Source organism: Pristiophorus japonicus, chromosome 1 (assembly GCF_044704955.1).
Source record: "Pristiophorus japonicus isolate sPriJap1 chromosome 1, sPriJap1.hap1, whole genome shotgun sequence".
Lineage (NCBI taxonomy): Eukaryota > Metazoa > Chordata > Chondrichthyes > Pristiophoridae > Pristiophorus > Pristiophorus japonicus.
In genome coordinates this window covers 446,267,743-446,283,279 of record NC_091977.1, presented here as the reverse complement: position 1 = coordinate 446,283,279, position 15,537 = coordinate 446,267,743, and the positions used below count along the sequence as shown (strand labels likewise).

Here is a 15,537-nt window from a genome sequence, read left to right as displayed (position 1 = left end):
AATTCCCAGGATTCTGGAGAGGTGACAGCGGATTGGAAAACTGAAAATGTAACACACCTATTTAAAATAGGAGGCAGACAGAAAGCAGGAAACTATAGACCAGTTAGCCTAACATCTGTCGTTGGGAAAATGCTGGAGTCCATTATTAAGGCTGGAGTCCATTATTAAGGAAGCAGTAGCAGGACATTTGGAAAAGCATAATAGTCAAGCAGAGTCAGCATGGTTTTATGAAAGGGAAATCATGCTTGACAAATTTGCTGGAGTTCTTTGAGGATGCAACGAGCAGGTTGGATAAAGGGTAACCAGTGGATGCCGTGTATTTGGATTTCCAGAACGCATTCGATAAGGTACCATATAAAAGGTTACTGCACAAGCTAAAAGTTTACGGGGTTGGGGGTAATATATTAGCATGGATAGCGGACTGGTTATCTAACAGAAAACAGAGAGTCGAGATAAGTGTGCTATTTTCCGGTTGGCAAATGGTAACTAATGAGGTGCCACAGGGATCGGAGCTGGGGCTTCAACTATTTACACCTATATTAATGACTTGGATGAAGGGACCGAGTGTAATGTAGCCAAGTTTTCTGATAATACAAAGATGGGTGGGAAAGCAAGTTGTGAGGAGGACACAAAGAATCTGCAAACAGATATAGACAGGCTAAGCAAATTATTATTTAAATGGAAAAGGGATTACAAAATGTTGCAGTAGAGAGGGACCTGGGGGTCCTTGTGCATGAAACACAAAAAGTTAGTATGCAGGCACAGAAAGTACTCAGGAAGGCAAATGGAATGTTGGCCTTTACTGCAAGGGGAATGGAGTATAAAGCAGGGAAGTACTGCTGCAATTGTACAGGGTATTGGTGAGACCATTCCTAGAGTACTGCGTACAGTTTTAGTCTCCTTATTTAAAGGAGGGATATACTTGCATTGGAGGCAGTTCAGAGGTTCACTAGGTTGATTTCTGAGATGATGGGGTTGACTTATGAAAAAAGGTCGAGTAGGTTGTGTCTATACTCATTGGCTTTTAGAAAAATGAGAGGTGATCTGACTGAAACAGAAGATACTGAGGGGGCTCAACAAAGTAGATGCAGAAGAGGATGTTTCTTCGAGGGGGAATCTAGAAATAGACAACATAGTTTAAGAATAAGTGGTCACCCATTTAGAACTGAAGACGAGGAGGAATTTCTTCTCTCAGAGGGTCGTAAATCTGTGGAATTCTCTGCCCCAGAGAGCTTTGGAGGCTGGGTCATTGAATATATTTAAGGTGAATGTAGACAGATTTTTTTTGAAAGATAAGGGAGTGAAGGGTTATGGAGAGTGGGCAGGGAAGTGGAACTGAGCCCAAGATCAGTCATGATCTTACAGAATGGCAGAGCAGGCTCAAGGGACGAATGGCCTATTCCTGCTCCTATTTCCTATATTCCGATGTAATGTTAAATCAGGTACAGAAAAATAAATAGAGGGAAAGAAAGATTGGATTGAGACAGACAGAAAGGAAATTCTTGCATATGTTAATAAGATTCTAAGGAAATTTTGGCGTAACTCATGAATTATGGCGTGACTTGCTGGTTATGCTGTTTCAGGAAATTCTGGGCCACTAATTCAGGTAGTTTTAAAATGGTCTATGTTCTCCTTGAAGGGGGGTGGTAGGTGATAGCAGGATTATGGGGATAGGCCAAAATAGTTAGTTATTACAATAGCAACATCAGGTATTCATTTAACTTACGTTGGATGATGGCCGCTGGCCCCTCCAGATTCTCATGGTAACATCTGTTGGTCTGATATTCCTCATTGCACTGCCATCTTCAGAAATAACACTAACCACAAAATCTAGAAGAGAGTTACATAAAAGTATTAATGGACTCATCATATGCATAATTTTCTTCACATATTTTGTGTTAACCGATTATAACAAATAAGATGATTCTTTTCCAGTACAATAATGGTCTTCAAGCATTTTGTGAACAATTAAGCAAAATAAATGCTGCATCAACTAGTTTATACTTGCTTGGTTAGTAGAATTTAACTGCATTTGATTTTCTAAATGTTCTATTTCCTTTTCTCTGCGATTACATTCGTAGTTTAATTCAATACAATAGCTAGCCTTATATTTTCTATTCAAACATGGTCTGTAGGTAGTTAAAGCTGTAAGTTTAAAATAGTTAACAAGAACATACGAAATAGTAACAGGAGTAGGCCCTACGGCCCATCAAGCCTGCTCCGCCATCCAGTAAGATCATGGCTGATCATCAACCTCAACTCCACTTTCCCACCCGATCTCCATAGTCTTTGATTCCCCTTGACTCCAAAAATCTATCTCAGCCTTGAATATATTCAGACTCAGCATCCACAGCCCTCGGGGGCAGAGAATTCCAAAGATTCACAACCCATTGAGTGAAGAAATTCCTCCTCATCTCCGTCGTAAGTGGCCTACCCTTTATCCCGAGACTGCGCCCCCTAGTTCTAGACACTCCAGCCAGGGGAAACAACCTCTCAGGATCTATCCCGTCAATCCCCTTCAGAATCTTGCATGTTTCAATGAGATCACCTCTCATTCTTCTAAACTTGAGAGTATAAGCCAATTCTACACAATCTCTCATCATAAGACAGCCCTCATATACCAGGAATCAGTCTTGTGAACCTCTGTTGTACCACCTCCAAGATAAGTATATCCTTCCTTAGATAAGGAGGCCAAAACTGTGCACAGTACACCAGGTATGGTCTCACCAAGCCCCTGTACACTTGTAGCAAGACTTCCTTACCCTTATACTGCAACCCCCGTGCAATAAAGGACAATGATTTGCCTTCCATATTGCATGCTAGCTTTCTGTGTTTCTTGCACAAGGATACCCAAATCTCTCTGAACACCAACATGTAAAAGTTTCTCACCATTTAAAAAAGATTTTGTTTTTCTATTCTTGCTACCAAAGTCAACTAATTACTTCATTCATTCATTCATTCATTCATGTTCTTTTCCAAGATAATTGCCTGGAATTTGTGGTGGGTAGTAACAGCAAACGGACAGCGCTCACTGTTATAACCCCATTGAAACTGACTGCAACTTCAGGATGTAGCACATGCGCATCCTAATGCAGAGATCGTAAAGTTCTAGTCAGTCATTCACTGTTCCAACACTGGCTGCGCTGTGGCCATCGCCCACAATGTTCCTCAATCTCTTTCTCTCCCCACCCCACCTTCTCCCCAAACCACACCCGGCAATCAGTGTAATCTGTCAAATCAAGGAACTGACGAAAGGTTAGACCCTTTTGGATTAGGTGTAACTGGGGTTTTAACAGTGTAATGACTGTTTGGAATCAAAAACTATTTCTAAATTTGTGGTAACATTTGTTTGGGGTGGGGAGGGGAAGGGATTAGTCAATACTGAGGAAGACTGCAACAAATTACAGGAAGACATAAACATGCAGAATGGGCATATAACTGGCAAATTAATTTTAACACAGATAAATGTGTGGTATTGTATTTTGGTACCAGGGAGAGAAACGGAAGAACTATTTCATGGACAACCTGATTAGAAACTTTAAGGAATCCAGCAACTACTTAGAAACATGGGAAAATTTAGTCAGAACAGAGAGTCTGGAAAACTGCAGATAATTGTGGCATTTGCACACTTTTACCAACCGTTAGTGATTTACTTTCTGTTGGATTCAATGAACAAATGTGCAAAGCATGTCGCAAAAAAGTCAATGCTGGGACACTTAAGGACCAAGCTAAGAGAGCCCTTTACAGTCAGCGTCTCATAGCTAACCTGGCGTGCATTGATGACCCCGAGACGCAGAATGCCCACAGCACTTGGTCTGCCCTCCAGGCCTCCATAACCAGTGTGTGCAAGGAGACGCTCAGTCACTCAACCAGGAAACACCAGGACTGGTTTGATGAGAATGATCAGGAGATTCAAGAACTAAAAGACTGCAAGCGCAGCGCATTTCTGAGCCTTAAACAGCAACCCAACTCGGGAGCAGCAAAGCAGCATTACAAACGGCCAAAGGCTAAGGTCCAACAAAAAACCCGGAGCCTAAAGAACAGGTGGTGGATGGAGAAAGCACAGGAGATACAGCAGCTGGCCGACAGCCATGATATGCGAGGATTCTTCACCAGTCAAGGCCAGATACGGACCAAACTCCCAAGGCCCCATCCCACTCCTGGCCAAGAACAGGGAAACACTCATCAAGGACATCAAGGCAGTCAGGGCCCACTGGAAGGAACACTTCTAAGATCTCCTCAACCGAGACTCTGCCTTTAACTCGCGTGTTCTCGACTCCATTCTGCAGCATGCTACCCACCACCACCTCAGTGAGACCCCAACACTGCACTAGGTAGAAAAAGCCATAAGACAGCTTAAAAACAAGGCTACGGGAGCGAATGGAATCCCTGCTGAGGCACTGAAGTATGGCGGAGAGGCACTACTGGCACGAATGCACAACCTCATTGCTCTCATCTGGAGGGAGGAGAGCATGCCGGGAGATCTCAGAGATGCAGTGATCGTGACCATCTTTAAAAAAGGGGACAAGTCCGACTGTGGCAACGACAGAGGAATCTCCCTGCTATCAGCCACTGAGAAAGTCGTCGCCAGAGTCCTCCTCAACTGTCTTCTCCCCGTGGCCGAGGAGCTCCTCCCGGAGTCGCAGTGTGGATTTCGTCCCCTCCAGGGCACAATGGGCATGATTTTTGCAGCGCGACAGCTGCAGGAAAAATGCAGGGAACAGCGCCAGCCCTTATACATGGCCTTCTTCGACCTTACAAAGGCCTTTGACACTGTCAACCGCGAGGGTCTATGGAGCGTCCTCCTCCGTTTCGGATGCCCCCAAAAGTACATCACCATACTCCGCCTGCTCCACGACGACATGCAGGCCGTGATCCTTACCAACGGATCCATCACAGACCCAATTCATGTCCGTACCGGGGTCAAGCAGAGCTGAGTCATCACCCCAACCCCCTTCTCAATTTTCCTCGCTGCCATGCTCCACCTCACAGTCGATAAGCTCCCCGCTGGAGTGGAGCTAAACTACAGAACCAGTGGGAAGCTGTTCAACCTTCGCCGGCTCCAGGCCAGGTCCAAAACCACTCCAACCTCTGTCATCGAGCTACAATACGCAGACGACGCCTGCGTCTGTGCACACACAGAGGCTGAACTCCAGGACATAGACGACGTATTTACCGAGGCGTATGAAAGCATGGGCCTTACTCTAAACATTAGTAAGACAAAGGTCCTAGACCAGCCTGTCCTCACTGCACAGAACTGCCCCCCAAATATCAAGATCCATGGCATGGCCCTGGACAACATGGACCACTTCGCCAATCTCGGGAGCCTCCTATCAACAAGAGCAAGCATTCATGACGAGATCCAACACCGCCTCCAGTGCGCCAGTGCAGCCTTCGGCCGCCTGAGGAAAAGAGTGTTTGAAGATCAGTCCCTCAAAACGGTCATCAAGCTCATGGTCGACAGGGCTGTAGTAATACCCGCCCTCCTGTATGGCTCAGAGACGTGGACCATGTACAGTAGACACCGCAAGTCGCTGGAGAAATACCATAAGCGATGTCTCCGCAAGATCCTGCAAATCCTCTGGGAGGACAGACGCACAAACATTAGCGTCCTCATCCAGGCCAACATTCCCAGCATTGAAGCACTGACCACACTTGATTAGCTCCGCTGGGCAGGCCACATAGTTCGCATGTCAGACACAAGAATCCCAAAGCAAACGCTCTACCTGGAACTCGTCCACGGCAAACGAGCCAAAGGCGGGCAGAGGAAACGTTACAAGGACACCCTCAAAGCTTCCCTGATAAAGTGTGACATCTCCACTGACACCTGTGAGTCCTTGGCCATAGACCGCCCTAAGTGGAGTAAGTGCATTTGGGAGTGCACTGAGCTCCTCGAGTATCGCCGCCGAGAGCATGCAGAAATCAAGCGCAGGCAACGGAAGGAGTGTGCGGCAAACCAGGCTCCCTACCCACCCTTTCCCTCAACAACTATCTGTCCCACCTGTGACAGAAAATGTGGTTCTTGTATTGGACTGCACAGCCACCTAAGAACTCATGCTAAAAGTGAAAGCAAGTCTTCCTCGATCCCGAGGGACTGCCTATGATGACGACTCCGCATGCGCATTAGAGCGTTCGCGCATATGCAGTAGTTCCTGCCGATGATGATGATGCATGCTGCAGCATGGAACCCGATGCGTCCTGCCTCTATCCTGGGCCGAGTGGTCTGTCTTCCTGGGCTAAGGCTACAACAAACAGGTTGGTGCGGGGAGTGTTTTGATCGGGATGGGCGGGGGGAAAGTGAGCGCGGAGAAGAGTTTTTATCCGGGGGAGGGGGGGGGGGGGAAAGAGAGAAGAGGAGAAGAGAGAGTTTTGATTGGGGGAGGGGAAGAGGAGGAGGAGAAGAGAGTTTTGATGGGGGGGGGGGGGGGGAAAGAGGGGTGATAACTGTGCAGCCAGTAAATTTTAATGAGCTCACTCAAGACTTTCCTTAACCCTGTTGATGAAAATACTTTCCTGCATAAGAACATAAGAATTACGAGCAAGAGGTACTTCTATTTTTTATTTGGATATTTTGAAAAAATGTAAATGTTTTGTCCCTTTACTTCTTTTATTTTTGTAGTTTAAGCTTCCATGATTGTACAGTAAATTAACTTTGCGAAGTTTGTCAAATGATGTCCTGTATATCTCTTTGATCCTATTCACATTCTTTAGTCAAGTCATTAGTACCTACCTGCGCTGATTTCTTGACTCTCCGCAAGGGTTTTCTGTGCGTCCACAAGTGGCCATATACGCTGGCCTACGTTAGTTTGGAGTAACTATTAGCTGTCCAAAGTGGCCTAAATGGCCAAAACGGGCTTAGGTGGCTGGTAAAGCCCCCTTTTGAAAAAAACGAAACTAAAAAAAATCCTAACTAACTCACTTACACTAGCGCAAATTGAATGTGCAAAATGGGGATTTTTAAAATACTCCAGAAAAATCAAGTTGCTCTCAAAAAAAAGAGCAATCCCTGGGCAATTTTGAGCCCAATGTTTCAGCAGATTAGTTTTTAATTTAATCCCCTTCAAGTGAATAAAATTTCAATTAGCTCGGAAATGCTTGCTTTGGTATAGCGAGGACTGTACACAGCTTCACTTTGGAACAATACTGACTTACAATTGACACTTTTCATAGGTGGCAAATGCTGTTTTCTGGCCTGTCCTTTAGGGAGTGGTTAAATTGGCTTAAAGGGCAACCATGTAAAAATACATGAGCATTAAGACAATTCAGAATGCAGACCCTTGATATTACAAAAATTGCAACCAGATTTCTACAATAATCTCTTGCATTGCATTGTTTAACAAAGCAAACACAAAGTACTTGTCTGTACAACACTGAAATACAAGGCCACTGGCCTGAAAAAGTTTGATAAGGTCTGAAAGTGCAGCTTCATTATGCAAGTTGAGCACAGATAATATTGTTTTTATGATGATTGATTGAACAAGTAATGTACATGTTCCAAACTTTCAGTGTTATTGTACTTTTACCCTCCATAAAAAGTGCTATTAGCATCAATATAGTATGCTTCAACCAATCAAATATGGTAGCAGCAAACAATATACAAGTCAGGACAGCTTTCAAGTCAGTAGGGCGCTATACCTTTATAGGAACATGGGAAAACTACATTTAGCCAGAAAGTTGCTAAATGAACTAAACTCTACAGTAAAAGCAGAAACTAGTTTCTAGTCAGAAAAAAAGTTCAGCACACTTTCACAGTAAGAAACGGAGGTAAACAAACATAAGGATAGCTACACACAAGCTAGATTGAAAAACAGTCTGTACTGCACTCAAGTAGAAAGCTGGCAGCCAGCAACACCAAACTAGAAATATTGATTAAAATGAATGACTTAAAATAGGTCAAATTAGCCCTGTTCTACTCCTAATCTATGTTCTATGTAAAAACTTAAATACCTTGCACATGAAACTGCAATTAGAGGAACATTATTCCGACAAATCACTTGGATATTACAAATATAAATCAGTGTACGACAAGAATGAGAATGGTGACATAGTAAATAGAATTGTATATTTAACATTTACGGACTTTCCAAAAATATTCTAACAAATATTGGTACATATCCGAAGGTCCAATGAACAAACAAGTCTATCATCCTAATTTCCATCAATATCTTTACAAATGAATAAATCATGCATACCTGTTAAAAATCCACCAGCAACAAAAGATGTATTTTTGTCGTAGTCTATATGCAAGCTGATAGGTTTGTTGGGGTCTGGCACTACATTCAATCTGATCACTGGACCATCCAGTGTACTTTTATTAATGACGGCTTTAGCTTGCAATGTGTATTCTCCCCTGAAATACAAAACGGAAACCTATACAGTGCAGCCCTTAACATTTCTGATAAATATCACCTATTCTTCAGACCAACTAAATGCAATCTCGTTGAAAGCAATTTCATTCCAATTATCAAAAAACAAATAAAGACAATTAATCTTGAATCGCAATTAGACAATTTAAAAAAGTTCTTTATGACCATATGTAATTTGAGAGCACTATGCCATCCTTTTTCATTGATGACAGCTAAAACACAGATTTAAAAAAAATACTGAAGGTACCAGTAATACATTACACTTGCACACAACTCAATTTTAACAAACAAGAAAGATCTATTGCACTTTTATAAATTCTAGCTATAACCTGTTAATGTGACTGTGATTCTCATTATAGCCAGGATAATCTGTTTCTTGAATATTGATGCAGCCTTGCATGCACAGTCATTAGTTCCTTTTAACCAGACATTCAATATATTTGTTCCCTCGGCCTCCAAAGCCATGCACTATATCTGCACTGACGGGGCAAATTACCTGCTCCCAGGCCACTGTCAATGGAGTTCTGCAACTGTGGACCAATGTGCATCATACATAACGGCATACAGAGGGCTCAATTTCCCCCAAAGCTTTTCTTTTTGGCGAACTTGGAGTTCCGCTCGTTTTTTTGGGGCCCCAAGTACGCGAAAAAAAAAGTTCCAATTTTCCCCGTTGGATTTCTTCATTTTGGCGTGGCCTAATCTGTCCTTTAGTTTTGGGGGTGGAGCCTTGATCTGCGCCAAAAAGATTGGGTTGCCATGGTAACCAGGGACACAATCCGAGCTGAGGCTGCAAAGTGAAACATACAGCCAGCTCCCAACACATTACATCAACAAAAACACATTAAAATATATTGCAGCAACTTACCTCCAATTATTAAAGCCGGTTCCACTACCCCTGCCCTAAGCCCAGGCCGAAGGGCTTGCCAGTGTGTTCTCCCGCCCCTAGCCCAGGCCGAGTGGCATCCCGGTCTGCTCCCCCGCCCCTATCCCAGGCCAAATGGTCTCCTCCCTCCGGGTCCCCGCACCTAACTACACCCGAAAGGCTTCTCACCACCCCCCATCCCCTCCTCTTTCCTGCTGCTGCTGTCCGGGCATCTGCTGCACTTACCTGCGCCGATTTCCTTACCTGAACCGATTTCTTTAACTCTCCAGAAAGTTTTTCTGCAGAGGCCACATACGCTGGCCTAAGCAGAAATGGAGTAACTCTCAGCTGGCCAAACTTGCCTAAATGGCCAGAACTGGCACAGGTGGCAGGTTACACCCCCTTTGGCTGAAAAAAACGTACCTAAAAAAAAATCGTTACTAACTGAGTTACGCTGGTGCAAATTGAGTGGGGGAAACTTTAAAAAAAAACATGTCAAAAAAAGCAGCCTGCTCCAAAAAAAGGGCGCAAATCACTGGAGAAAATTGAGCCCAAAATAATTTATCCTTCTTGCAAGAATGTGTTCGACCATTATTCTGAACGTTCCCGAACGTTCATAAAGGGACTTGCAGTCCTTCAGAATAGCAGGAACTGTACCTCTTTTACAAGTTTCATTTTGTAATTTAGAAAAAAACTTGCATTTATAGTGCCTTTCACAATGTGAGGACCTCCCAAAGCAATTTGCAGGCAATTAAATACTTTTGAAGTGCAGTCACTGTTGTAATATTGGGAAACGGGACAGACGATTTGTGCAAAACAAGGCACCACAAACAGCACCAAGATACATGACCAAATAATCTGGGGGTTTTTGTGCTGTTGGTTGCTAGATAAATATTGTCCAGGACACCAGAAGAACTGTGCCAGGGGACTGTTTACATCCACTCGAGGGGCAGACAGGGCCTCAGTTTAACGTCTCATCCAAATGACAGCACCTTCAACGGTGAAACACTTCCTCAGTGCTGCATTGACGTGTCAGCCTGAATATGGCTTGAACCCATGACCTTCTGACTCGGAGGCAGGGGCACTACCACTTAGCCACGGCCGACACATTTTAGGAAAATAAATTAAAACATTCTACAAAATTGAAACATATGGTATCAAAAGAATGAGTGCAACTGTTGCATGAAGTATTTAACAGGTATCATTTAGGAATCTATCATAAACTCTTGAAATATTTGGGTATTTAGTCAGGTTCACTGAAAGTTAAGTACTAGCATGAATCTTCTATTACTATGATTGCTTTAGGCCACTGCATTGAACTGCAAATTAATTTGCAACTGCAAAAGGTTGACAACAATTCCCCCATTCATAAACTAGTGGTTCTAAATGTAAGCTGCAACCACTGAAATAATTACATCCTTGATAGAACATACTCAATTGTCAAATACATTGAACAAGGGCATTTTGGGCAATTTTGAGGACAAAATACGCATAGTATAATTATATATATATATAAAAAACTTGGTCTGTAATTTGCGGTCAGTGGCGAAAAAGGCGCTCGCCGCGGACGAAGAAAGCTGCCCACAAGGGCCTTACCATCACACCGACCTCAGGGCCTTACTGACTGCGAGGAGGATGCAAAGAGGCTGCAGGGGAACTTGGACAAGTTAGGTGAATGGGCAAATGCATGGCAGATGCAGTATAATGTGGATAAATGTGAGGTTATCCACTTTGGTGGCAAAAACAGGAAGGCAGATTATTATCTGAATGGTGACAGATTAGTAAAAGGGGAGATGCAACGAGACCTGGGTGTCATGATACATCAGTCATTGAAGGTAGGCATACAGGTTCAGCAGGCAGTAAAGAAAGCAAATGGTATGCTGGCCTTCATAGTGAGGGGATTTGAGTATAGGAGCAGGGAGGTCTTGCTGCATTTGTACAGGGCCTTGATGAGACCACACCTTGAGTATTGTATGGAGTTTTGGTCTCCTAATCTGAGGAAGGACGTGCTTGCTATTGAGGGAGTGCAGCAAAGGTTCATCAGACTGATTCCCGGGATGGCTGGACTGACATATGAGGAAAGACTGGATCAGCTAGGCATATACTCACTGGAATTTAGAAGAATGAGAGAGGATCTCATAGAAACATAAAATTCTGACGGGACTGGACAAGTTAGATGCAGGAAGAATGTTCCCGATGTTGGGGAAGTCCAGAACCAGGGGACACAGTCTAAGGATAAGGGGTAAGCCATATGGGACCGAGATGAGGAGAAACTTTTTCACCCAGAGAGTTGTGAACTTGTGGAATTCTCTGCCACAGAAAGTTGTGGAGTCCAGGTCGTAGGAAATATTCAAAAGGGAGTTAGATGTGGCCCTTACGGCTTAAGGGGTCAGGGGATATGGAGGGAAGGAGTACTGAGGTTACATGATCAGCCATGATCATATTGAATGGCGGTGCAGGATCGAATGGCCTGCTCCTGCACCTATTTTCTATGATTCGCTGACCTCCCAAATCACCGACCTCAGGGCCTTACCGAACCCCTAGGACAACACAGAAAACTACATCCAGCTGCTTTCGCCTATGCAGATTAGGCTGCCAGGACTCCGGGGTCGCTGCCGAGGCAGCTCCGAGTTGGCCGAAGGGACTCCGTGGCCGGTGTTTAACCGGCCGAAGGGACGCCGGGGCTGGCCCAGGACAACAGAGGGCTGACGGTGCCCATGGAGCAGTGCCAGGGGAGTAACCTACTACTGACTTACATTTTAGACTTTTAAATCAACTTTTAATCAACCTGAGTAACTTTTTAAACAACTTTAAAAGTTGTTTAAAAGTTGTTTAAAAGTTCAACTACTTTTAAACAACTTTTAAACAACTTTTAAACAACTTTTAAACAACTTTTAAACAACTTTTAAACAACTTTTAAACAACTTTTAAACAACTTTTAAACAACTTTTAAACAACTTTTAAACAACTTTTAAACAACTTTTAAACAACTTTGCGAATTTTTCCTTTGAAACCTCTGGAGAAACTTTTAAATAACTTTGGAAAACTTTGGAAGAAACCTTTAAAACATCCCTCAGAACTCCAGCGGACAGCTGACCTTCCTAATGTCTGCCCCCCAACCAAGCCTTGGGCCACCTACCATCAAGGGTGCTACTCAGCGCCGAGCTTGTGGCCAACATCTCGCCATAGGCAATTAGGCACATACAGCAGTGCCTGGTCACTAGTTGTCTTGGACCCCCTTGCCATTGGACCAAGACCTTGCTCAACTAAGCCCGTGTGGTTGCCGGTGTGCCACCCCACGTTAAAAGAACTCACGCACAGGCATCTTCCACTTCGTTAACATGAAGTTCGGGACCTGGAATGTCAGGACCCTCATGGACAACTCCAACAGCGACAGGTCGGAATGTTGCACCGCCATAGTTGCCCGGGAACTTAAGACACTTTGATATCGACATCGCTGCCCTAAGCGAGACCCAGCGGGCAGGGGAAGGCCAGCTCAAGGAACAAGGTGGAGGTTACACCTTTTTCTGGAAAGGAAAACCAGAGGAAGAACGCCGCCTTCACGGAGTCGGTTTCGCCATCAAAAATGAGCTGGTCGACCGCCTCAAAGACTCCCTCTGCGGGGTTAACGAACGCCTCATGACTCTTCGTCTCACCCTATCCCGGAACCAATGCGCCACAGTCATCAGTCTCACCCTATCCCGGAACCAATGCGCCACAGTCATCAGTGCGTACGCCCCAACACTCGATGCGACGGATGAGACTAAAGAGGGTTTTTATTCCAACCTCGAGACATCCCTGTCCCGTGTCCCCACGGGCGACAAATTGATCCTCCAAGGTGACTTCAACGCCAGGGCCAGCAAAGGCACAGCCCTCTGGGGAGGCATGATTGGCAGAGAGGTGGGTAGGGAAAGCCAACTCCAGCGGTACCCTAATTCCTGACAAAATGTCTGGAACATGAACTCATCACCAACACCCTGTTCCGCCAGAGGGACAAATACAACAAATACAAGGCATCGTGGCAACACCCTCGCTCCAAACACTGACACCTGCTCGACTAGGTCAGCGTCTGAGCCAGGGATAGCAAGGATCTGCGCATCACCCGTGCCATGACAAGAGCTGATGACTGCTGGACGGACCACCGCCTAATCCGATCCATCATGGACATTACCATAGCCCCAAAGCACAGGGGACAGCAGAAGCAGTGCCACAAAAAAGTCAATGCCGGGACACTTAAAGACCCACTAAGAGAGCCCTAAACAGCCAGTGCCTTACAGCTAACTTGGCGTGCCTTGATGACCCCGAGATGCTGAATGCCCACAGCGCTCGGTCTGCCTCCAGGCCTCCATAACCAGTGCCTGTGAAGAGACACTTGGTCACTCAACCAGAAAACACCAGGACTGGTTTGATAAAAATGATCAGGAGATCCAAGGACTAATAGATCGCAAGCGCAGAGCATTTCTGAGCCTCAAGCAACAACCCAACTCGGGAGCAGCAAAGCAACATTAGACAACTTAAGGCTGAGGTCCAACAAAAAACCCGGGACCTAAAGAACAAGTGGTGGATGGAGAAAGCACAGGAGATACAACAACTGACCGACAGCCATGATGTGCGAGGATTCATCGCAGTCAAGGCCACCTAAGGTCCAAACTCCCAAGGCCCCACCCCACTGCTGGCCAAGAACGGGGAAACACTCATCAAGAACACCGAGGCTGTCAGGGCCCGCTGGAAGGAGCACTTCAAAGATCTCCTCACCTGAGACTCTGCCTTTGACTCGAGTGTTCTTGACTCCATCTCGCAGCATGCGACCCGCCACCACCTCAGTGAAACCCTAACGTTGCACAAGGTAGAAAAAGCCATAAAACAGCTCAATAATATTAAGGCTACAGGAGCGGATGGAATCCCTGCTGAGGCCCCAAAGTATGGCGGAGAGGCGCTGTTGCCGTGGATACATGACCTCATCTCTCTCATCTGGAGGGAGGAGAGCATGCCGGGAGATCTCAGAGATGCAGTGATCATGACCATCTTTAAAAAAGGAGGCAAGTCCTCCTATCAGCCACTGGGAAAGTTGTTGCTAGAGTTCTCCTCAACCGTCTTCTCCCTGTGGCTGAGGAGCTCCTCCCGGAGTCACAGTGCGGATTTCGTCCCCTACAGGGCACAACGGACATGATCTTTGCAGTGCGATTGTTGCAGGAAAAATGCAGGGAGCAGCGCCAGCCCTTATACATGGCCTTTTTCGACCTTACAAAGGCCATTGACACTGTCAACCGTGTGGGTCTATGGAGCATCCTCCTCCGTTTCGGATACCCCCAAAAGTTTGTCAACATCCTTCGCCTGCTCTACGACGACATGCAGGCCGTGATCCTTACCAACGGATCCATTACAGGCCCAATCCACGTCCGGACCGGGGTCAAACAGGTTTTCGCTCCAACCCTCTTGTCAATCTTCCTCGCTGCCATGCTCCACCTCGCAGTCAACAAGCTCTCTGCTGGATGGAACTAAACTACAGAACCAGTGGGAAGCTGTTTAACCTACGCCGCCTCCAGGCCAGGTCCAAGATCACCCCAACCTCTGTTGTTAAGCTACAGTACGCGGACGACGCCTGCGTCTGCACACTTTGAGTCTGAACTCCAGGACATAGTCGATTTATTCACTGAGGCATATGAAAGCATGGGCCTTACGCTAAACATCCATAAGACAAAAGTCCTCCACAGCCTGTCCTTGCCGCACAGCACTGCCCCCAGTCATCAAGATCCACAGTGTGGCCCTCGACAACGTAGACCATTTCCCATACTTCGGGAGCCTCTATCAACAAAAGCAGATATTGATGCGGAGATTTAACACCGCCTCCAGTATGCCAGTGCAGCCTTTGGCCGCCTGAGAAAGAGAGTGTTCGAAGACCAGGCCCTCAAATCTACCACCAAGCTCATGGTCTACAGGACTGTAATAATACCCGCCCTCCTGTATGGCTGAGGCATGGACGATGTACAGAAGGCACATCAAGTCGCTGGAGATATATCACCAACGATGTCTCCGCAAGATCCTGCAAATCCCCTGGGAGGACAGGCGCACCAACATCAGTGACTTCGTCCAGGCTAACATCCCCAGCATTGAAGCACTGACCACACTCGATCAGCTTTGCTGGGCAGGCCACATAGTTCGCATGCCAGACACGAGACTCCCAAAGCAAGTGCTCTATGCGGAGCTCCTTCATGGCAAACGAGCCAAAGATGGACAGTGGAAACGTTACAAGGATGCCCTCAAAGCCTCCCTGATAAAGTGCAATATCACCACTGACACCTGGGAGCC

At 45.6% G+C, this 15,537-nt stretch overlaps 1 protein-coding gene across 1 annotated transcript in view; it reads right to left on the bottom strand.

Annotated features, from left to right (window-relative positions):
* smchd1 (structural maintenance of chromosomes flexible hinge domain containing 1) overlaps positions 1–15,537 on the bottom strand; it is a 302,280-nt gene that overhangs the window by 88,137 nt on the left and 198,606 nt on the right. Inside the window, exons 32-33 of the mRNA XM_070893027.1 lie at positions 8,193–8,350; positions 1,727–1,830 (exon numbers count right to left, since the gene is read on the bottom strand). Of these exons, the coding sequence (XP_070749128.1) occupies positions 1,727–1,830; positions 8,193–8,350 (262 nt within the window). The remainder of the gene's footprint in view (positions 1–1,726; positions 1,831–8,192; positions 8,351–15,537) is intronic.